The sequence below is a fragment of the Taurulus bubalis genome, assembly GCF_910589615.1.
Source record: "Taurulus bubalis genome assembly, chromosome: 3".
In the NCBI taxonomy this organism is placed as follows: Eukaryota; Metazoa; Chordata; class Actinopteri; order Perciformes; family Cottidae; genus Taurulus; species Taurulus bubalis.
In genome coordinates, this window is record NC_136591.1 from 11,492,097 (window position 1) to 11,516,960 (window position 24,864).

A 24,864-nucleotide genomic window follows, 5' to 3' on the forward strand; every position below is an offset into this window, starting at 1 on the left:
ACACAAAATAAACAGACAATATCGGATTTATTAGGAGAGACATGAAAGAAACCCTGACTTTGATCTTCCAGGTGTATTTAGGGGGAAAGTGAGAAGATAAGCATTGTTTAGTCTGGAAGGCGTGGTTCACATGGAGGGATGGGTATGCAGGTTCACATGCAGGACAGAGATGGTTCCCATAACAAACACCTGATTTTATGGTTTGAAGTTTTAAATGTGTACAACTTTATATATGGGGCTGCGAACAGGTGCACAACAAGCTTTCAAAATATTATTTTAAACATAGCTCCAGACCTTCAAATTCACTCTTCGTTATAAAGCATATTGTTGTCTTCGCCAGGTGTACATCTTGGGAGAGATTTTGTGTGTGTGTGTGTGTGTGTGTGTGTGTGTGTGTGTGTGTGTGTGTGTGTGTGTGTGTGTGTGTGTGTGTGTGTGTGCGTGTGTGTGTTTGTGTGTGTGTGTGTGTGCGAGCGAGGGGGGTTGGGGAATGTGATCAGCAATTTTACATGTTCAAATGCCTAGTGTGGAGGATATCACAAGATCTTGATGTATAACACAATATTTATGATTGATTAAAGTGGTAAATCGGTCAGAGTAGACCCGAACACGACAAGAGGGTTAAGCTAGCAACAATGTATCAACGTTATACCAGCTGCTGCAGTCCGCCCGGCCATGTAGCGTTAGCTCAGAAAACACGCGCCATGTTGTTCTGTGTTAAAGTCTTACCTGTTGTGTAGTTGTGGTTCACTTTCAGTGGTGCTCGGTTATGTTACCCATGTCACATGGAGCTAGACTTAGCTAACGAGTAGCAACACACACACATACACGGTGACGGCGTCACACATAAACGATTTCAATTAATTTACAAGTTACACTAAACACATTCCATTTATCAACTATATGAAGCCAAATGATTTATATCACAACTTAAAGTACAAATACTATATTTTGGTAATATTAATAACACTAACGTTAGCTTACTAGTGCAAGAAAGTGTGTCCCTACTTCCCTCTTAAGTCAAGTAGCGTTATACAGTAACTTTACTTTACTGTGCTGTCTGTAATGTACATTTGCAAAATGCCTGGCAAAAAGGAAATATGAAGTAGTAATGTTACCTTGCTGTTGCTGAAGCTGAAGTGGACTCTGATGGGAAATGTTGTAGCTCTTGCTCCAAAATTGTGTCGAGAGAAGCAAGTGTTCATCTGCACAAGAGTTATAGTTACTATCATCGTTTGTGTAACGCAACAGAGGGTATACAATGTCGCTTTCACCTCTGTCTGCGTGAACTAACATCTGTGTTGAAAATAATGTTAAAACAGATTATGGTGTATTGCTGAAAAAAGAGAAACCACTCAAAATTACTTTATTGTGATTCACAGCAACATTTATTTACAGTAAGATTCACCCGGGAATGAATTTTGACCATGATGCATTGCAGATCTACAGCAACATGCTGTATAGGAGTTCTACAGTAAGAATATGGCCCGTATACAGTAATATTCCTGTGAAAACTACAGAAACTTATTACAGTGTAGAGAATGAAGGCATCTGTAATATGGCCTCATTGTTATACTGAGACAGTTTTCCTGAAGTAAGATTTTAAATAACTCAATATTTCACCTTGCTTACAGTATCGCAATATATTGTAATGTACCCCTGTGTCACGATACATATCGTATCGCCAGATTCTTGCCAATACACAGACCTAATGAGAACCTGCCCAGGAGATTTTTGTTCTTGTTAATTGTCTCCAATACATATATGACACAAACAATTAACAAATCCATAAATCACTCATTATAAACACTTTATAAAGTGTCTTATTAGTTCATACCAGCATCTACAAACATCTTCAGACAGTCTTAAATAATAGTCACCTTCAGTGTTTCCACAACTTTTCAGTTCCTTTTTCACTTTCAAAGGTTCTTGAAATTGTTTTGTTTCTCAGTATCCATAAAGAGAAATCAGCTCAGTCCCACACACACTAACTGACACTGTGATAGGACAAATTTGTTTTGTTTTGTTCATCTAGATATTCATTTCAGGGGTGGAATTGCTGTTCAAATTGCAAGTGACCATAAATGTGTTTTACAGACTATTACATTTAACATGCTGGCTCACAGGCTCTCTTTTGCTGTGGCTCTAATACATCTAACTGAAAGGAACAATACGTTGTCAGAAGGACCTTGATACAAAACTCTATACTGTGTATTTGCACTCAGCTGTGAGTTAAGAGTCACCATGTTGTTCTTTATGGAAGGCTTCTTGTATGCTGTTATGTATTATGTTCATTAAATTAGCTGAATTTAGCAGTGACATTGTAAAATCCATGTAAAAAACCCACTATCTAACCTTTTTAGCATTCAGTTGCATTGGTATGTAGCGGCCGATGCTAACAGGAGCTAAAGGAGGACCAGTCCATCCGTAGATCTAACGTGCGTGAGGCTTTGATGCTTTGAGGCTTTTGTGAGGCCCGTTTATTGACTAACACAAGGCTGAAATTGACCGTGACCACTACAAGAGGAGGCTTGTCTTTCTCTTTTCGCTTGATCTCGCTTGATCTCTGTCACACAAATGAGACAGTGTGATGGTTTCATCTCGAGGAAGATAATATTTAAATAGCTGATGCATGCCGAGCTGTTAATCTTTACCTCCGCCCAGGAGGTTATGTTTTTCTGATGGATTCGTCGGTTTGTTTGTCTGTTTGTCCGCAGGATTAAGGAAAAACTACTGGCCCGCTTTTCATGAAACTTTGTGGAAGGATGTAGCACGGACCATAGAACCTATTAACATTTTGAGCGGCTTGGCCTTGACAGAGGTCTGCGCTCTCTGAGTGTCCTTCTAGTTATTCTTGTAGTTTCAATTCACATTCTGAACACTTTGCCTCCCTCTTACTTTAACACACTCTCGAAACGTCTCTTGAGACAGGATATGCCTGAATAGCTAACTTCTGTCATCAATCAAATCAAAGACAATGAACCACTTATGAACAATAAAAAGCGGTTAACCAAACATTACGCACACACACACACACACACACACACACACACACACACACACACACACACACACACACACACACACACACACACACACACACACACACACAATCAGAATCTCAGTAAGCGTTTTCATTGGCCAAATGCCTGAACAACAGCCATTGTATATTTCTTGTTGTAAATTATATTCAAATGAAGCTACTGTTTATAATAAACTCCATCATGTCTGTGCAGCTGATGGAAACATAAATAATGCTGTCCCTTATTTTTAGTGACGATGGGCAGGATGCACTTGCTTTTACTGTCACTATGCATACACGTTCCTAAGATGCAACAGAGGAGACAGCATGTCGAGAGGTAATTAAGCTCCGCGGGGCTGAACAAAGGACAACAGTACACACTTCTCTAATATGAGAAAATAAAAAGCTTTAAGTTCACGTTCAGCCATGTTAAGCGTAGAAATAATGGTGTAATTCATATATGACGGTAACTTGTCTTGCTTCGGATGACGCTAGTTGTCTGCTATCACTCTTCGTAATGCACGCTGAAGTGTAAGCGTGACATGCTGTCTAATGGAACAACCTGCCAAACACTGGTGTATTCCTTTAACCTGTGGAGCTCATATACGTCTGTGTGTCTAGAGGAAACAGCAGTCGGCTGAGTGGATGATAGCAAAGAGAGCTATAAATGTGTTTCTTCAGAGTGTGGGGCTGTGTTGATCATGCAGCTGTGTCCTGTCTCACCATAGGGGCTGAGAGTGTGTGTGTGTGTGTGTGTGTGTGTGTGTGTGTGTGTGTGTGTGAGAGAGAGAGAGAGAGAGAGAGAGAGAGAGAGTGTGTGTATCAAGAGACGGTGGGGGCAGGAGCATGTGTGTGTGCCTCTCTGCATCTCTTCTCTCCAACCCGTCAGTTTTGATTGACACATGGAGGAGGGAGGTGTATAATTTATCACTTCCTGGTTGGTCCCACCCCACAATGCCCTGCAGCCAGAGACCAGGGTTGGTCCCCCCAGAGCAAAAGTCAGTTTATTAAACCCTTAATGGACATGCCACACACACGCACATGCTCATGCAGACACACACACACACACACCCACACACCCACACACACACACACCAACAAACACACACCCACCCACACACACACACACACACACACACACAGAGACAGACTCTGTTGGTCCCTCTTTCTCTGACTGCCTCTCAGTCATGTTTAATGTATAATGAATGAATGATTCATGGCAGGGGAGAGGATTTTGTATTTTAGGACTACTTATTCATTTATACTCACACCAGTCGCTTTTTTAAATTATACCCTGGGTGACATTTTTTCTTCCCAGCATGTATAAGGTCACCAGGTTTTCTAGACACATCATCATTTTTAAAGCGCAGTTCCACATAACCACTGCTATATATATATATATATATATATTTTTTTTTTTAACGTTTATTAATCCAGGGATTACAGTGAATGTCTGGATGCCTATTCTTTCAGTTAAAGCTGCACAAATCAATATTTTATCAATAAAATTGGATAAAGGAATCCGCTCACTCTCAGTTCTCAGTCTTTGTTAATTCAGTGTGCAGAGGTACCATTATATTAACTTTATTCTAGAGCACAGTGCGTAGATTTGATAGATAATATACACTAAAGCCTGCCCTGTGACCGCCAGACATGCACACCTCCACGTACACACGTCGCACATGAATGCTTCTGGAGACACCCGGCAGGAGGTGATATTTGATACGTGGCAGGCTGCGGGCCCCTGCTGTCAAAGAGGAGGCGTTTACCCAACATGCAGAGCTTCCCTTGTGACACATGTCCAATCATATGTATTATAAAGAGCTTCTAACAAACCGCTACGTATGTCACAATGATGGTAAAAGACAAACAGGAGGCGGATAACAAGACATTTCATTATATATTATGTTTCTCTCCGCGGCATACATCAGGCCTTTTTTTCTTTGAGTGTGTGTCTGGATGTTAGGGCTGTGTGTGAGAAGGGCAGATGGTGTAGCTCTAGGAATCATCTCTCTACATTAGAGTGCACAGCAGGTGGCACCGTGTGCACGTGTGTGTGTGTATGTGTGTGTGTATGTGTGTGTGTATGTGTGTGTGTGTCGTCATGTCCTACACAGCCGGCAGGGACCAGTGTACAAGGACATCTCTCCAGACCTTGCCTTTGGCCTGTGTCACTAACACTTATGTCTACTTTTTTGTATGTGCGCACACATGCGTGTGTGTGTGTGTGTGTGTGTGTGTGTGTGTGTGTGTGTGTGTGTGTGTGTGTGTGTGTGTGTGTGTATTGGACCGGCAGAAAGACAGGCAGAAAAGTGAGTATGAAGATGTGATGTCTTCCGGCGATGTGAGGCTGCAGGGGGATGAAAGGATGGATGGATGACGGAGCAGAGGAAGAGAAGCGACAAAAGAGACAGAAGTGTGAAAAGAAGACAGAATGAGACTCAGAGGTTTCCCATGTCTCCTTCAGGTTTCATTTGAAGTCAGCTTTGATTGACAGTTTGAGGAGAGACGTGTTTATTTCATTAGCTCGGCGCGTAAAAGTGGAAGAAGGACACAACAAACACGTTTAATCAAGGGGAACACAGAACAGCTCAACACATGATTATCAGCTGCTTTGTTGTATTTGAGGAACAGTTCAACAATTGTGTCTCGTATTCATCTGCTTCAACAGAGAGCAATCTCCCTCCTGTCATTGGCCGATTTTCAGGAAGTGCCGGCCCACAGCGAGCAAATCAGAGCGTGCGGCTTGCTGTTTCACTGCCCGGAGGCTTTCAGCCGAACAGATGGCTCCTTAGTGAATGAGAAATGACATTGATGTGGAACGTTACGGGAAACAGACACAAACCGACTGGACCGAGGGCAGGGGGAGAGAAAATGTCTGTGATTCAGTTGCGGGCAGATGTCAGTGTGTTAGGATCTTTTTTTTCTCGACACAGAATAACACAGACAGGCTCTAAGTGGAAAACCATGTCAACGGCGAGTGCCATCAATCAGAATATTCTGACATGGTACTTTGAGTAACATGACCCCCCGAATTGGCAGCTGTCGCCTAAAAGATTAAAACTGTTATGGGTGGATGGAACTCAAAGGATTTCCCCCTCAAACTCCATTCTCTTTTGTATGATTTGGGAAATAAGTTATCATCGTACTTATTGTCTTCCTTTTAGCAATTACCTTGATGAAGGTGATTACATGAATGGTCGTTTTGACTGACAACACCTGCTCCTTTCCGAGTTGTTGTAATGTACACAATCTCATTGTCACCTCCTCACCTCGACCTGCAGAATAATACTGGGCGTGTGCATGTTGTGTTTGTTCTCTCCTTTCATCTCCCTTTCTCAGAGTTCCCATATTATCAGGTGAGTTAGAAAAGCCCATTATGGAGAGTTATGCTGTTTGTTCTCCTGTCTACCGTTTATGGGCTTATGATTCTGTTTGACGTCTGAAGTAGAGGAGAGAGTGAGTGTGTGTGAGTGTGTGTGTGTGTGTGTGTGTGTGTGTGTGTGTGTGTGTGTGTGTGTGTGTTTGGAGGAAGGATGAAATGAAAACCTCTTTTGAACAACAACAATTTGAACGCAGTCCTCTTCTTACAAACAGAAAGCAGAAAACTGCTCAAGATTAACACAGTATCTCATATTAAGTTGTGAGTCTGCATCTGTTTGTGTTTGCCCAAAGGAGGGTGTGAGCTTTGTTATAGTCATTAGTCATGTTCCATTACGTTTTTGATTGTGCAAATACACTGAATGATGTGAAATGAGTTATGTGTAGCATATTGTTTTGCTCTTGTTTGATTTGTGAAAAATATTACAGGCTTCATTGATTAGCATTCATCTTTAATCTTTCCCCTGATGACTTGACATGCCACACACACGCACACGCACATGCACGCACACACACACACACACACACACACACACACACACACACACACACACACACACACACACACATATGGATACTGGGTCCTGTAGTGGATGATGGAGCAGGAGAGAGTGCGACGGAGAGAGCAAACAAGAGCTGTAAAACGATACAAAAGCGTTTGGGATATTTTTTTGATTAAAAAGGCAAACACAGCAGAGATTACACATCATATATTATGTAAAAGATTCATACATTTTTCATTATATATCATGATTATGCATAATTCAGTTTGGGGTATTTCTCCACAGCAGTGGATGTGACTCTGAATCAATATTAGGAAACATTAATATAGAAGCCGATAGCTAGAAACCCAGAAGAATGTTTGGAAGTTGATGTTTGTCGTGTGTGTGACTGTTCGGAAAGGAAAAAGGGGAAAACGGCACCAAACAGAGAGAAAAATAAAAAAAGACTTGGACTGAGAGGGATTAAATGGGTTAATCTGTCGCTGTGATTGTGTACGAGGACAGGGTGAAACAAGGGTTACTCTCATCTCTCATCCCCTCCATCCTTCATCTCTTTAAACCTCTTTCTGGGAAAATGGTGTCAGATTCATCTCATCCTGTCAAACATTTATTCTAACATTTACATGACTTTAAGGAGCCTAATCATAGTTATTCCAGATTCCTCGCGGCACTAACTTCCCCTGAATGTTGAAAATCTCTTTTCTTTCGGTCCACAGACACTATTCTTGTTCGGGAGAAGTTCCAGGGCGTGGCCAACTTCAGCACCTTCCTGCTGGACCGTTCAACAGGCACGCTGTTCCTGGGTGCCAGGGATGCAATACTGGCGGTGGACACCAACAAGCTGAACCAAAAACCAAAAGTGGTAAGAAGAGTGTGTGTGTTGAGTGATTGGTCATTTTATTTGTCTCATTCTATTATTAACAGTGTTGATCTTCTTTGTCTTCAATCCTCTCAGATTGTTTGGGATGTGCCAGAAGAGAAGAGGAGGTCTTGTGTGGCAAAGGGAAAGACGGAGGTGAGAGCTGTGTGTGTGTGTGTGTGTGTGTGTGTGTGTGTGTGTGTGTGTGTGTGTGTGTGTGTGTGTGTGTGTGTGTGTGTGTGTATTGTCCTCTCACACGGCGTCTTCTGTTATATTTATGTTTATGTACACGTTGTTTGGCCCGGTGGTGCCGAGATAATATGTGTTGGTGCCAATATTAGATTTTTTATACACGTTTTTACAAAAACTATTGAAAGTCTATACCTAAAAAGCTAAAAAGATTTGATAAAGGACTGGAAGGATTCAGACCACAAAAAAACACACCCAAGTATAGTGTTATTCCCTTTTTATTTTGAGTATAATTTTGTGGTTTCAAGTGGCCTCAGAGATTTGAAATGTGTGATTTCATGCCCCTATACGTGTGTGTGTGTGTGTGTGTGTGTGTGTGTGTGTGTGTGTGTGTGTGTGTGTGTGTCACAACCCTGTGCTGTTAGGCATCGGATGGGAAGTTCTGGGACTCATGCCAAATCCTACGAGTGTGTGTGTGTGTGTGTGTGTGTGTGTGTGTGTGTGTGTGTGTGTGTGTGTGTGTGTGTGTGTGTGTGTATGGAGAGAAAGAGACAGTTAGAGAATAAGAGTGGTGTGTAGTCACAGATGTCCAGTAACTGTGTATGAAACTGATTAAATAGAGCGTACTGTACACTCAAGCCGTATATCTCAATATGCTTTGTCTACAACAGGACATCAACCAAACTGCTGACAGTAAACTAACTGTACACTGGAACTGTATTTGTTGAGTGATGTGTTACTGATTCTTTGTTTTTGACAGTTTATTAACGGGCAGATTGAAATAGAGCTTTATCTTCATAATCTTGCCTTTTAATGAACTGATGATGCTCAAAGAAATGCCTGAAAACCGCTTTTGGTCCAGCAATTTCCAGCAATTTAGGTCAAATCCAAAGATAAACAAAGCTCATGGAAGCACTGTGTATTAACAGAAGAAGTGCAATTAGTTTTGACCCATTTCATGCAATCATCATCAGCGCAGTTTTCTGCTAAGGTGAATGGCTGATAAAGGCAGGAAACAGAAGGGTTGTGTTTTTTTCTTAGAAGACATTGATTACAAGATTACATGTGAGTCAGAGTGATTAAGAAGATGGAGAGAGGGGAGGAAGCAGGAAGGGGAAGAAAGATAGATGGAAGTGATGGGAAAGAAGAGAGAGAGAGAAAGAAAGAGAGAGACAATAAATTAGATTAGAGAGACAAGACGGTAGACTCAACAAGAAACTACCTTGAAGTTGACCCTGAGAGACGTGTGTGTGCGTGTGTGTGTGTGTGTGTGTGTGTGTGTGTGTGTGCGTGTGTGTGTGTGTCTGTCTGTCTGTCTGTCTGTCTGTCTGTCTGTCTGTGTGTGTGAATCATGCAAAGGCTACAGACTCAGAGGGACACATCCGGGCAAGTTTGGAGGGTTACGCAATGCTCGACTTCTATCAGCTGGAAGTTTCTAAACACAGGAGATCAGGAGGTGTTGTCAGAGATAGAATAGTATTTCACTGGAGTCTGATGCAAACATCATGAGGCAGAACAAAACATCATTGATGTTGTTTTTGAGAAGGTAGGCTCGCCGTGCTCTCCTGAGCTCAAAATTAATTCACACGTCAACAACTGTTGACTCAACAGTGATTATTGTTTGGTGTTGACTGGAGACTATACACACATGTTTGTGCTGCCTTTCAACACATGAACATGTTTCATGAGAGTAATGGGTTGGGACTGATTGACACACAGGCCAATATCAGGTTTGACTCTCAGAGTGAAATTCATTTCACTGTGGTACAGAGAGTTCAAAGACAGAAAATCAATCAGACAATTATCAGTATTAACACAAAGTAAACGCCACATGGGGGCAACGCAACTAGCAGCAACCCCAACATTGACACATAATCGCCTTATAAAGTTGTTGCTGGCAGAAAGTGACACATCCAGCAGACGCAGAGTAACATTAGCATTCACACATTTTTTCTATTGTCTTACCAAACCCAAGCTGGTTTCTAACTACGTCTGTCTGATTTGGTGCTGGACTGGTAGTGCACTGTAGGATTATCTCAGCAGTGAGAGTTTATGGGCCTTTATGTTTATGGGCCTGAAAGCCAAAGCAGGAGCTGAAAGGCTACTGAGTCCGTCAATACGTACAGCAACTTTCACTTAACACATAGTCATTGGACTAGTCATCTATTTAGAATGAAGAATATTAATGATAGCAGCTTAAAAAACAAACAAAAAACAGGCCCATAATTTCACTTCACATTGTCAAAAAAAGCAAAATCTGGTGGAGTACCAACTATCTTGAAGGAAACGAGAGCGCTTACGATAATGAGGTTTAATTATGATCTCCAACAGACGCGCAGAGAATATAATAAAATAGAATTGAACAGAATAGAGGCATTCGATCCACCTCATGCCAGATTGTGAATGAATCTTATTAGCATGAATAAGGTCAATTTTGGACCAATGGAACAGCTAATCCCAAAATGATCCCATTGTTAGCAGCCTGAGCTCTCTGTCTCTCTCCCTGGCTCTCCCTCCATCTCACGGGACAGGTTGTTGGTGTCTGTGTGGGGCTTCTGATTCGGGCGACATGATCTGGGCATCAGAGAGGATCAGGTCCCAGGGGGCCGAAGGTGACTCAGGCCTGGAGCTCATCCAAGATGGCACACAAAGACACACAAACACACACACACACGCACACACACGCACACACACGCACACACACAAGCTTACTAAAAACTGCCTGCGTCATGGTTTCATGGTAACTGGGGAGGAACAATGAGGGTGTTTTTCCATAGCGGCTGCGGACTGATTATGCGCGTATGAAGAGAGGGGAGCTCAACAAATGCATCATTTATGTTGTGTATTTATGAGACTGACAAAGGAGCACACGTGCATATTTTTGAATGTATTATTTATTCATGAAAAAGTGGTCTTAAGTTGCAGTTTGCATGCCTGTGTCAGTGTGAATTAGTGAGGATGGTCTATGCTGGTAGCAATGGGGGTCTCAAGTGTCTCTCCCATCAGTGGGGTCTCCAATTTCCATTCAGAATGATTAATACTCTAGAGCCGTTGTCAGGAGCCACTCCAACCTTTCTTCTTTAACTCAGATTAGCTAATACGGGACCACTTCTGTTCACTGGCAAAAACACGTTTATTAAAGAATACAATATATTTCAGAAGTTTAGCCTGGATGTAAAGGTTTTATCTTGATTTCTGGGTGTTTGTCTCCCCCTGCAGGTCGACTGTAATAATTACATCCGTCTGCTGGAGTTTCTGGGCGACGGACGCGTCTACGTGTGTGGCACATACGCCTTCGACCCCCAGTGTGCCTTCCTGGTAAGTTTGTGTGTGTGTGTGTGTGTGTGTGTGTGTGTGTGTGTGTGTGTGTGTGTGTGTGTGTGTGTGTGTGTGTGTGTGTGAGTGAGGCCTTCCTCCTGTTTGTCCGTGCCTGCATGTGTGAGAGTGAGACGTTCTAGGGCAGATCTTTGGTCGAGGATCTATCCACCACTGCACACACACGCAGCTGCAGCGCGCTGTAATTCCAAACCGATGTGTGTGTGTTTGCTTGCACTTGTGTCCCTATGCGTGTCTGCAGTATGAGCATTAAGAGTTGCAAATGAAATGTATGTGACCCACTCATTCACCAAACTGACAGGAAGAAGAGCTCACAAACAAAAGCACACGCACACACTCTGTTGTTCTACCACCGCAGTGAACTTGTTCTCACACACACTTTTCCTCAGTACTTATTAGAAAAAGGTTTGGTGCCAGTCAACCAACAAAAGCGTTTTGATGTTTTTCTTGCGAGTGACAATTTGATTATAGTGAAAACCTCTATCTAATCTAATTCCAAGAAAAACAAGATTCACTGTCAGTAATTTAGAAGATAATAAAACACAAGCCAGCTTTTAATAAACAGGATAATCGACAAAATGACCTTTATTTATTTGTCGACTTAGTGTTGTTGTGGTTCTAACATCTCTTTTCCTACCGTCCTGCAGGATCTCTCCTCCTTCACTCTGGAGAAAGCCGAGGATGGAATGGTAAAGATGGAGACGGGGAAGGGAAAGTGTCCCTTTGAGCCGAGTCAGCACTACACAGCTGTTATGGCAGGTGGGACAGTACCACTGACTTGTTTGTTTTTCTACCAGGTTGATCAGAGTGTTTGCCTAATTCAATGTACTAACTCACTTCTTTCCCTCTCTTTTGTCTAGGCGGTACCCTTTACACGGCAGCCACCAGTAACTTCCTGGGAACGCTGTTCGACATCTCCCGGGCAACGGGCGCTGAGCAGGACCGCATCCGAACTGAGCGATCCATCAACTGGCTCAGTGGTGAGACACACATGCACAAAATAAAATAAATCCCCATATGCACAGACACGCACAGACACAAGCACACTTTCACTTAAAATGATCAAAGTCATACTTTCCCACAGGAAAAAGAAAAAGTGTGTGTGTGTGTGTGTTTTTCTCAGACCCAGAGTTTGTGAGCTCCGCCTTCATAGAGCAGTCTGTAGACAGCAACCCGACAGGAGACGATGACAAAATCTACTTCTTCTTCACCGAGGTGGCCAAAGAGTATGACCTCTACACCAAAGTCAAAGTGCCCAGGGTGGCACGAGTCTGCAAGGTAACACACCGCCTTGACTGAATTATCCACTGACTGACTGACTGATCGCCTCATGTGACTTCACTGTCGGGTTTGTCCGTTCAGTCTGACGTGGGAGGGATGAAGACTCTGCAGCGGCGTTGGACCACCTTCCTCAAGGCCCAGCTGGTGTGTGAGGACAAACCGAGCGGCCAGCGCTACAACGTCCTCACAGATGTTTTCACCACGGAGCACACACCGGGCGATCCCAGCAGCACCCACTTCTACGGGCTGTTCACCTCCCAGTGGTAAGCGGGAGGAGCAAGCAAGGGAAGGGACACCAGAGTATCTTTCTTTTGAGATACTGATTTGTTTCTGTTGTTGTAGTCATTGAAAAACAACTGTGTGAGCTCGGCAGGTGGAGCAGAGATAGAGGGAGATAAATATTGAACTAAAGCTCAGTGACTTCTGTGAGTTTAACAGTGACTGAAAAACAGAGCAACACTAGCTATTTCCCCCATTTCCAGTCTGTCTCCTGCCTGTAGCTTCATATTTACTGTACAGCGGAAGAGTGGTATCAATCTTCTCATCTCACTTTCGTCAATTGGGAATACACTCATTTCCCAAAAAGCCAAACTATTCTTTTGAGATTGAACAGCATGGCTTGATGGTAACCATTCTTTCCCCCTTTGCATAGGGAGCGTGAAGAGTTGTCAGCAGTGTGTGTTTTCAGTCTGTCTGACATCAGCAAAGTGATGGACGGCCCCTTTAAAGAGCTGAAGAAGACCTGCGAGAACTGGATCAACCCTGAACCGGTCCCCACACCGAGGCCTGGCCAGGTACTAAACTGTGCAGCTACATAACAACTGTCTACTTTACACATTCTACATTCATTACATTCTACTATATCAATATGAACTATGTTCTTTCTCACTCTCCCCCGCATGTTTTGTAGTGTTTGAACAATGCTTTGAAGGCCGAGGGGTTTGAGTCCTCCCTCAAGCTTCCCGACAAGGTGTTGACATTTGTAAGAGACCACCCCCTGATGGAGAACAGTGTAACTGCAGCGCCCCTGCTGGTCCGGAAGGGAATCCGATACACCAAGCTGGCTGTAACTCGGGCGGAGACGGGCAGCGGAGTGGATCGGAGGGGAGCAGTGCTGCACCTTGGAACGGGTGAGGAGAGAGATGAGGAGAGGAAAGGACACAGGATAAACTCAAACTGTCTGTGGAAACTAGTTAACTAGAGTTAATGCAGATAAATACTGTATTGACATAACTAATTCATACATTGTGGCTTGCTGTACTCAGACATGTAAACGTTCATGGACATGGCAGATTTAACAGATCATTGTATGACCGTCCTCATGTTATGTAAATACATTTAGATTTTGATATGAAATAAACTAAATAAACTAAATTCAGGGTTGCATATATAAAAAGATAAAAATAAACATGTGTGTTGCAGATCGTGGGGAGCTCCACCAAGTGGCAGTAGTGGGCCAGAACGCTACCTTACTGCAGGAGCTTTCTCTGTTTGCCTCACAAGAGCCTGTCAACAATATATTGCTACACCAGGTATTTTGCACATGCATTCGCGTTCATACTGCACAACAACACCACACACACACACACACACACACACACACATATGTTAATCTGCAGCGCTCAGAAGGATCTGTTATGTTGCTCAGTGTTTCTGTAATGGTGCCCTGTGTTTCCAGGGCTGGGCTCTGGTGGGCAGCCCTCTGTCTCTGGCTCGTGTCCAGGCTGAAGGCTGCGCTCTGTATCCCAGCTGTGCCGTGTGTGCCAGAGCCAGAGGACTGGGCTGTGTGTGGAGCACAGAGGAGGACGCCTGCAAGCCCACAACAGCAGAGTGAGTACCGCAGGAATATCTCTGAGAACTGGAAACCTTCCAAAAATGAGCACCAAAGGCAGACAGCATTTTCTTACCCACTAGTGGATTTAGTTATCTGTGAACATTGACCTATTTTCTTTATAGTATGTTAATTCATCATTCATTTTGTGTATTATTTTTTTTCAAACCTTTCAAAATATACCATAACCTGATACCTTAAAGTCTTAAAATCCTTAGTGTATCCAACAGCAAAAAAAAGAGAAACATATTTTGTCCACATACAAACCAGATCATTTTTGCAATCTCTGAGTATTAATACTCTAATCTAATAATATCCTAATTTATCACTATCCGTAGATAGACTAATCAATGTGAAGATACATGACAAAAATCAGGCACCAAGTAAAGTGGTTTTGCTACTAAAATATGATGCAAGAATGTGACAATTTTTTGTGTGTGTTTCCAGGCCCGATCCAGGCGATATTGTCGACAACGCCTTGAGAAAGTGTGATGTAGCGGAGGGTACGTGCATCCCGTCTGTATAAGACACTGCATTCTGATTGGTGATGATTTCAAACCTGTGTTGTATAACTATATGATCTCTATCTCTATATTATCTATATGTCCGTTTTCTCTATCATTCACCTCTCATCTGTCTCCCTGCTTGTTGTCTCCTCCAGGGCGTTGCACCCCATCCATTAGGGAGCTGCGGGTTTCCGTGGGTCTGCGCCTGTTGTTGCCGTGCGTCCAGCTGTCCCCGCGGTCCTGCAGCTGGGAGCATCCTCCCCACAGGCACACCAGGCAGCACCACTCTGACCTGGAGGTGACTGTCACAGAGGACAGCCTTGGGAAGTACATCTGCACATGCCAGGTACACAGGCAAAACTTTTAGCTCACCTTATTTACCCTATCCCACTTTTTCCTGCTATTGTAAAGTCATAATTCATGATTTATTGTGGCAGCTATAGTGTTTTAGTGGAATTATTTTTTATCGATAAACACTGCGGTTATGGAAATCTTAGATGGTTGGAAACTCGATTTCCAACCATCTAAGATAAAAGATAAGATAATCCTTTATTGGTCCCGCAGTGGGGAAATTGCAGGATTACAGCAGCAGTGCACACAAGAGACACATGGTAAATAAAAATCAAGTAATAAAAATAAACAGTAATAAAAAACAGTAAGAAGAATACAATAGCAATATTAAATATACAGACGGAATACCACTTACCACTAAATGCAAAGTGTTCCCCCTATAATTAAACTTAAAATCAACTCTCTTCCTCTTCTATGTCACGTTGCTCTGCTCCAGGAGGCGGGACCAGGTAGCCGAGACCCCACCCCCTGCCGCAGGGCAGCCTATCACTTGACACTAGAAGGCCCGAGTGCTGGAGGAGCCGTGGCGACAGCAGGAGGTCGTCACGTCCTGGCCATCTACATCATTTTCTTCGTCTTGGGTTTAGCGTTCGGTGTATTTCTCCTCTACTTCGTGATGCCCCAGCGCAGCATTGCCCGCCAGGGTTGCCACCTGCCGGATAACTCGCTGTCTTCAGACAAGGGGCGGGACTTGCTGGGCTCCTCAGCCACGCCGCAGTCTCCCAGCAGTGCCAGCCTGCTGTCCGAGGGATTCAAATTGACGGAAAAACGCAACGGGATGGCGACCACGACCACGACCACATCGCTTCTTAGCAACCAGGGGAATGGTGGTCACCATGGCAACAGCTACAGCGGCACCCTGATCCACAGCAACCCCAGCAATGGCAATGGGAACGCTCTGTATGCCAACTGCAACACGAGTAGCAGCGGGCTGAAGTTCACCTCTGAAATTTTAGCTGCAGACTTGCTGGATGGAAGGACGGGGGAGAGAGGGAGGCCTGAGGTGGGAGAGAGGAAGTTGGGGGAGAGGGACGACGTGGATGAGGGTCTGGGGGACGGGTTAGGGGAGGGAATAAAAGGACTAGAGGAGGAGCTGGCCAGCTTCCCCATGTTTAAATCACCAGCACCACTGGCAAAGTGTGAAGAAAGTTCGATATGAAAAGATACAAATGTTGATCGCACCGTTTTGCATCCTCCAAACAAACTGAATGAAACCAGGAGGACCTCCACATTGCTACTGTCAAAGGCCTTCGAATGGGAGCTGTGGCATGAAGAGAGACTAAAGAGATATATGAGAAATATATGATAATTTATGTCAAAGCATGTGAGAGAGAAAACGTGTTACAGTGTTGTGAGTCCTTCAGGATGAGAGCCACAGCTGAATAAATGTGTCGGATGTAATATAAAATGTAAATATGAGCAATCTGAACTTGACTGTGGATGCGGAGCTGAGTGCGATATTGCTCAATTTAAATGTTGAAAAAAAATCAAAGATGAAATGTCTACATGTGTAGACATAGAAAAGCCATATTGTCTTTCTCCTTAACTTAACTGCTGTTGTTTGCTCTCTCATTCTCTTCTCCTGATGGCACCGCAAAAGAAAAGTGCACTTTGAATCTCTCTGCACTCTCTGTTACTCTCTGTATTTATGTTCCTCTCTCTGACACATCACTCCAACCCCAGACCCGATCTGGTCCAAAGGCACTAAGAGACTGCTGAGCCATAGACTGCACAGTCCTGGGACAGTCCTTGCACGGGGCCTGGGCTTCAGACAGAGAGATGTCCCTCTCAGAGACTAAACATAGAGAGTTCCTCAGATGGGCTACAGTGACCGTGACCGGGCTGTCCCTGCCTAAACTACCGCAGAGGTCAAGAAGGGTGATGGGGGTCGAGAACACCGATCCAATTTGTGTCATTGTGGAGCGTTTAGGATGCACAGCAGACGTAAGTGACCAGATCTGTCACTGTTCACCTTCACAGTTACTGAAACAGGAGTTCATGATTTTCCAAAAGATGGGAAATTAATTTCGGTCTCACGGAATGGACCTTGCCAGACACAAAGTCACCATCACCTCGTTTTGTGAGTTGGAAACTTTAAGAAATGTATTGCTTTTGTCATGTTGTTTTGTAATAAAGCCTAAAAAAAAGTTGCTGTTAACTGTTCCTATACCGTCTGTTGAAAATCTGGATGTGAGAACAATTTGAAACAAATTCTGCTGTGTGTGTGTGTGTCTTTTTAAGTTGAGAATTATATCGCATAAAAACCTCTTGAACCCCACCCAGGCCTCGGCCCCTGCTCAAAAATGACATGCCCAGAATGAATACTGTATCTCTGCACGAGGACTACTGCACTACGAGGTCTATTTAAATTATCTTGGTATCATAATAAAAGTAAAACTTTCTGTAGAAGTATATGTGTACTGGGTTGGACTAAATGAAGATGGAACACAGCATACATCAGTGTTTTTCAACCTTTTTTGAGCCGCGGCACATTTTTTACAATAAAAAAATCCATACCAACAACCCAAAAAGTTACAAAATGTCACATTGTAGCATAATGCAGCATATATGGTAGGTAATTATTGTGCTACCTATTGGCATGGAAGAGTATTCAGTGTTTCAAGTAAACCAGATTGCTCCATCAGACAAGAAAAAAGTGTTATCACTTTGTTAGAAAAATGAAAATAAAGTTATGCAAAAAGGAACTAATATTTAGTTACTACTAAATAGCGTATTGTGGAAAACAATAAGCTACGATACGAGATCTCATGAATATCGGTTTGTGGCAAAATGACAAGTCAAAAGGACAAGAGTCGCGCATGCGCAAGCGTAACCTGTTAACGGTGGACTGTGAACATTTAAAATCAGCATTTCCTCTTGCGCCCCACCTGTAATACGCCCCAGTTTGATAAATACTGACTTAAAGGAAACATGGTGTTCATTTATTTTAATGACAACCACAAAGTGTGCAGGCTTTTTCACTGCAGTGTGTTTTTAGGGTTTTTGGAAGAATATTTCCAGAGCCTCGATATGCGAAGTCAGAAACGTCATTGATGGAGCTCCGAAGGCTGCAGGCTGTTGGATGTTTGTCTTGACCTGGAAATACATTAACTGTTGGGCTTTAAAAGTGAGAGCTCATAGCTTAAAATACTGATAGCTTCAGCAGCAAATCACATTGTGAAAAGCACGCAACATATTTTTCGCGCTCTCTGTCCGCAGTGGGCTCTCCTATCGGGGCGGAACAGAGCAGAGAAGAGTTGTAGACGCGACCCAGAAATGACAAGCTGTCTTGTAGATAAGATCAATAACATACGGACGTTTAGTTTGTTTAATAGCAAAACAAGGTGTAGACCTATTCTATATAACTCTGCCAGCCACTATATTGCAGCTCAGACGCTCAATAATGGAAAATCATTTGTGGCAACTAAATAATATTTTTTTTTGGACCAATTAAGTGAAATTTGACATTTTCTCAAGGCACACCTGACGATGCCAGTGATTGTCAACCACTGGTGTGCCACGGCACAGTGGTTGACAATCACTGCCATACATGATACCGCCTGACAAAACTGTTCACATTTAGATTAAATACCCCTTTGGGGTGATACAGTTGCATCAAACATTTCCACAACATCTGATTATTACTTGTGCAATAACTGATGCTAAAGTGAAGCAAAGTCAGAGGCACGTTAAGGCGGTATCCTCTTGGCCATTTGTGTGCCATCTGTGCCATTTTGAATTCCTCAGGTAACTGTAAAACTCATTGACATGTCACTATGGGTTTTAATTCCATGTAAATCAGCGAAAAAAGATCAGATACACGTTGCCATTTGAAGAAACCATAGCAGTACCACGATTCATCCACCAGAGGGAGCCATAGACTATTCTTACATACAAGGCTTTGAAGAAAGGTTGTTCGACTGAGGAAGAGAGACTGAAAATGCTCCTTCGTACCCTGCACATGACTCCAGGCGGCTGAAATCAACTCAAAAATGATCCAGAGGCCGTACAGCAACAATAAGACATAATATTTCAGAAACACATCACTAAACATACATTGCCACCTTGTGGACAAAATGTGTCGTGACAGCTTTATATATCGCCATATATATTTGGGTTGAGTTCGCTTGCTTTTGCGGTGCCATGTTTTGATGTTTAGTAAGTGTTTTGCTGCTGAAGCAGGACACAGCTAACGGAGGCTAGCATCATTAGCTAAGGGAGGCTATTCGCGCGCTGGCGGTTTCGCACTAGTGTAGCGTCAGTCTTGTGACAGCTATAAACAGTAGTGTGTTAGATTGTATATTTTCAGGTTGTGTGTTCATGTTATATTATTGTCTTAAACAAGCAAGTTACACCAGCCAAAGAGGGACGGTCCAGATACGAAGCAGATATTGATTTGGGACTGTCTTATTGTGTTCACAGCACAATAAATTCCTCTGGAATACTGAATGGAGATTCTTATCATACAATAGAAAATGTTCCATGTTTGGTCCCGCTCTTCCTGTGGAGAAAGTCAAAGTTCTGATACGGTACGGTACTACTACACATCAGTGCTGGCTGCAGCGTTCCCAGCTTCCCATTGGCTGCGGGAGCGTAGGTTGTGTTCAGGGGCCATGACTTGACCAATAGGGATGCGGTATGCTGTTAGACTGCCGGTCATCAGCAACATCAGTGTGGCTGTCAGAGTGGCTGCCCAACTGCATGCTGGGAGACCAACCTAGAGAAAGAAAGGGAGAGAGATTTGAATGAATAGGAGAGAGTGAAGTAGAACAGTTTGAGTGAGAATAGGCTTTATAGACGTAAAAGGAGTTGAAGAGTGACAGGCTACAGCACCATGCCTTTGTATGTGAAACTGTGGTTTAATTGACTCATCTTTATACCAGAAACTTGAAACACTGGTTGATAATCCTGTGTGCAGCAGACTTAACACTTTCAGCCCTGAGAGGAAAGTGCATTCATGCTTTTCTCTCCTTTTCATTATCCTTTAGCATAACTAGTTCCCACCAGTTGGGAGCTTGATATTGTTCTGTAACAATGCCATTGCTAAATTCGGAGCTAATATTGATTCATCCTAGGCTTAAAACAATGGGATAGAAATGTTGAATGCCTCTCAGTGTTGCTGCTTCATGCACACATGACTTGAGGTGTGTGTACTTACAGTTCCCAGCAGATTGCTCAGAGCGATGTCAGCATATGCAGAGAGGAAGGCTGCATGCAGAGGAGAAGGAATTAGGCTAAATATATCCGATGACACAGGACTGCCCAGTCTAAAAAATGAAATCTATTAAATCAAGCTTTGAACTGACAAAATGACAGAAACTATTCACCAATTACAACCATTTGACGCAGAGAAACTGCCAAAGGACATGAATGAAACATTTGTTTCCGTGCATATTTCTCCTTTATTGTCAAAGTAAGAAGCTGACTGTTTTGTTACGAGTTGCTTTAGGTCCACAGACAACAGCCTTAGCGATGCTGCTGCATTGAGTCTCGTTCCTAAGTCTGACAAATGTGAAAAAGCCATATAACCTAAAAGAGCCAAGAGTATTTAAATGAAATATTTTAACTTTTTGAAAAGGCAAAAAGGTTGAGTTTGTTGGCTTAAAAGTGTGTTTTTGTTTGTTTTTGTCCTATCATTGTCGATGTGATAAGCGCTGCATTGCAGCTGAGCGTTTCAGCACCATGGACAGAGACAATATGAAACGCTGCATTAGTTTTAGCACCATTGACAAAGCATATTGAAGCAGTGTATTGGTTTATGTTGCTTTTTGACAGAATCCCATAATGACAGAAGCAAAAAGATTTGGCTTTACTCTGCACTTTGTTCATTGTAATATTCCTGAAAGTAATATGTATACTAAGTAAGATTAACTCATTTAAAGAAGATACCTGTATTGAAAATAAATTGTTCATATGGTCCCTGCTTTTTTTGTAGAAAACTGTTGAGAAAGCTATTCCGTATACTCCACAGTATAGAGTGTTCAAAATGATAGTCCCATTTTAAGTATAAAAGATTGCTGTTTTGCAAATGTGTGATAACTATATTGTGCAACATGTCATTACTGAAAGCAATACCACACAAATCCTGAGTGGAAAGCAGGTTGGACAAAAACAAACCAACAATAAATAAGAGGGATAAAAAATATCTATGGAAGACTTATCGGTTATGTTAGTTATGTGTTGACAATCACATTTTTTCCGTCCTGATACTGATACCTCGGCTATGGTTATTGGCTGATCCAATACAAGGTACACATTATATATTATTTTTAATGAAAGCGCTGCGTTTTACACCCCTTGTACTTCAATTAATTATCGTCGTATGCAAGATCACCACCATTGTCATTATGCACAATAGGCAGCGACTGTTGTGTGTGCTTGTGTGTCACCGCTGGCGATGGCAAAGAGGTGGGTCCTCCAGCTGAAGGTGAAGAACAGTCCTCCAACAGCCATGCAGCCCAGGGCTCCATTAAACCCCGACAGGCCTGAGTACAGAGATTCATGACGCACCGCCACGGATAAACCTGTCTCACGCACACACACACACACACACACACACACACACACACACACACACACACACACACACACACACACACACACACACACACACACACACACAGTGAGAGTTATAGATCTAATCACAAAAAAAATACTGACCGGCTGCGGTCGAATAGTCCTATTTGCTGAGGAAAGTTCCTAACTGAGTGAAATGACCCGGATGCATCTAAGTGGCCGCCAAGATAGGAGTTGTTCGAATTCTCTAAATGCTAAGGAAAGGAGCGTCAATGCTTCCTTAACTCCTTTACCATAGGAAACATTGGATCTTCCTTTCCAAAAAAGTCTGAGTCATGTCTTTGATTATCATCTTTTGAATCAACTATTTTGTCACATTACAATTTTAAAACACTACCAAGTCATTATAGGTCACACTGCATTGTGTGGTGTTTCATAAACTGTTGACTGCATATCCTTATGATCAGATTACAATCAGCATATAAACCATAACAACATAATGGGATATGAGACATTGTTAGTGGGAGAACGTATTTAATTCAGCATGTTTGAAACTGAACAAGGAGCCAGTTTAGTAGCTTTGTACTCTCTTTGACAATCCCTTGGTTTTACTTTTATATATATTATACTATATTCCAACCTCGTTAATAAAGTGATACTTTGAACCATGTTGTTCATGTTGTCTGCATGACGCAACACTCTATCTAAGATACACTTTTTATAGTCCATCTCCTGAACATTGTAGTTTCACCGCTGCAGACTCACGTCACTAACATCCGCCTGCCGTCGCATCATAACTACGTCGCTTAGTGAAAGTGGAGTCAGATTCTCTAAACAACACGGTTGTCTTTTACACACACACACACACAAACACACACACACACACACACCCACCCACTCTCTCTCTCACACACACACACACACACACACACACACACACACACACACACACACACACACACACACACACACACACACACACACACACACAAACACAAATATTTGTCTGTACTAGAATGCTCCATGTGGAGGCGCTAGACACACACTGTTGTTTGGTTGCCTTCAGATCAAATTGTAATTTGCATGCACTGTAACCTAATAAGGAAATGTTGATTTGCCTCATATCTAAACAGAACTAATGTAACAGTGTTTCCAGGATATGATGCGCTATGAAGGAGGAGTTGACATGTCATTCATCTGCTTTGTCTATTTTTCCACTTTGGAAAAGACTGTTCAGCCAGTAGTCATGTGATGATGGCGAGTAGGGATGGGTACAGGAAGTGCTGTCAAAGGCCCTGCGTTTCTCTAGTATGCCACGAAATGAAACGGTTCCAGCTTTTTTTTGGTCTTCTACTATAATGAGGAATGAGAAAAGGAGACCCGAGGAAAAGAGGAAGCTTTGGTGGAGAAGATCAATCACACAGGAATAAGAACCTTTTAAAGTGAAATAACAATTACTTTCACATTTTCAAAAGTGTTTTGTTCTCACATCAACAAACTTGAGTATCAATGTTTTATTTTGGTATTGCATCTTTCAGTCCCAATTCCATCATCCAGTTTCAAAGGCCAGCATCACTGACGGGTGGGATCAGAAGTGTGCAGTGTTGCACCTCCAACCACAGCCAACAGTGATGTCACGGTGTCCTGGCACTGATGTTAAAAGGGATCTGTTTATGTTATTGTATGACTTTGGGGAATCTGAACTAACCGTCACACTATAACACACACAAAATAACCGACGTACCTTTTGTACGCCATTTCCATTTCGCGCATTACAAAACCGGATCGAAAAAATGCAGAAATATTGCAAAACAAAACAATAGAAACACCTTTATAATAGCTTCCTATACAACACTGACAGCCTCACAGAGGAGTTGGTGCAAAAGGTCATTTTTGGCACTTTATAATTCACAAAGATGGAATCTACTGCAGGACTGTATGTATTACATTGCTTGCAATTGTACAGGTGTGTCTTAACCTAATTAACTGTAACCCTGTGTTAAAATCAGCAATAATTAGCATTTGGTCCGCAAACCAAGCTAGAGGTGAAAACACTGCATCTGTGTGTGTAAGCAGAGGCCATCAGTCTTGCAGCCCCACCCAGAGCAACTGCCACTGCTCCGCTGAGGGAAAAAAAAGAGCTTTAAAACTGCTTGCTGACCGTTTCACTGATGTAGTCAGTACATATGTTTGTGGCAACATGACTCCTAGAGCAGAAATGTATTTTTACCTTCCGAGGTTAGAGCAACATCATGAAATATTACTGAACGCTGTCTGACTCGGCAGAAGAGTGAACACAAGTAACACAGTATTTGCTGTAGCGGCAATGTATTATTTACACACACGTGCTCTAAGATGAATATGCTCCTGGGCGAGTGGGAGGGAATTATCCTTTGCTAAATTGCTTGGTTGCATTGTCACATTTTGGTGAGTACAATTTCTCTCAAACCCAAAACTATACACTACATAGAAGCCAAATGTTGAGCTATCCATGCTAAACAAAAGATACATTGTGAGAATGACAACGGTATGAATGCAAAATTATCATCCATGTATTCCCAATATTCATCGCGCATAAATGACCGCCAGGCCGTGCTGAGATTCTTTTCCTTATTAGCAGGCATTGTGGTCAGCAGTTTAGCAGTCTGGTCCTGTATCCCACTGACCACACCCAGTACTGCCTCCTCACTGTCTCTCTGGGCTACTCTGCCACCCTCTCCCTCTTTCCACTGTTTGTTTGTTTGGCCTCTTTCACAGCTACGCTCTTCTGCAGCCAGCAGCCAGCTCCCTCTGCACTCGCCTCCTCTCTTCTTTATTTCACACTTCATCCTCCTCCTCTCCATCTTCCTGTTCACCATAACCATTTCCCCTTTGTTTCTCAATCCCGGTTCTTCCTTCAGTCTCTTCTTTGCTTCCTTCGTCACACCCTCGCACTTCCCCCTCTTGTTCCCGGCCCACATAGGGGTGTCATTAAAGACTAATGGCAGTGTGGGAAGGAGGCCCCAGAGAATACTAAAATGTTTTACTGTTTTTCTAATTTGTGCGTGTGTGTGTGTGTGTGTGTGTGTGTGTGTGTGTGTGTGTGTGTG

The 24,864-nt window shown here is 42.8% G+C and overlaps 2 protein-coding genes across 2 annotated transcripts in view; one reads left to right on the forward strand and one right to left on the reverse strand.

Annotated features, from left to right (window-relative positions):
* Nucleotides 1-17,568, forward strand: part of sema4f (sema domain, immunoglobulin domain (Ig), transmembrane domain (TM) and short cytoplasmic domain, (semaphorin) 4F) — a 46,370-nt gene extending 28,802 nt beyond the window's left edge. Inside the window, exons 2-15 of the mRNA XM_079214632.1 lie at nucleotides 7,623-7,768; nucleotides 7,862-7,921; nucleotides 11,174-11,272; nucleotides 11,938-12,049; nucleotides 12,151-12,270; nucleotides 12,414-12,568; nucleotides 12,653-12,834; nucleotides 13,224-13,365; nucleotides 13,482-13,701; nucleotides 13,994-14,103; nucleotides 14,250-14,401; nucleotides 14,850-14,905; nucleotides 15,064-15,254; nucleotides 15,696-17,568. Of these exons, the coding sequence (XP_079070758.1) occupies nucleotides 7,623-7,768; nucleotides 7,862-7,921; nucleotides 11,174-11,272; nucleotides 11,938-12,049; nucleotides 12,151-12,270; nucleotides 12,414-12,568; nucleotides 12,653-12,834; nucleotides 13,224-13,365; nucleotides 13,482-13,701; nucleotides 13,994-14,103; nucleotides 14,250-14,401; nucleotides 14,850-14,905; nucleotides 15,064-15,254; nucleotides 15,696-16,418 (2,468 nt within the window). The 3' untranslated portion in view covers nucleotides 16,419-17,568. The remainder of the gene's footprint in view (nucleotides 1-7,622; nucleotides 7,769-7,861; nucleotides 7,922-11,173; nucleotides 11,273-11,937; nucleotides 12,050-12,150; nucleotides 12,271-12,413; nucleotides 12,569-12,652; nucleotides 12,835-13,223; nucleotides 13,366-13,481; nucleotides 13,702-13,993; nucleotides 14,104-14,249; nucleotides 14,402-14,849; nucleotides 14,906-15,063; nucleotides 15,255-15,695) is intronic.
* Nucleotides 17,569-19,799: 2,231 nt separating this feature from the next.
* Nucleotides 19,800-24,864, reverse strand: part of LOC306733959 (urea transporter 1) — a gene marked incomplete at both ends in the record, with an annotated part of 17,893 nt that continues 12,828 nt past the window's right edge. Inside the window, 3 exons of the mRNA XM_079215277.1 lie at nucleotides 19,800-19,976; nucleotides 20,418-20,467; nucleotides 21,649-21,783. Of these exons, the coding sequence (XP_079071403.1) occupies nucleotides 19,800-19,976; nucleotides 20,418-20,467; nucleotides 21,649-21,783 (362 nt within the window). The remainder of the gene's footprint in view (nucleotides 19,977-20,417; nucleotides 20,468-21,648; nucleotides 21,784-24,864) is intronic.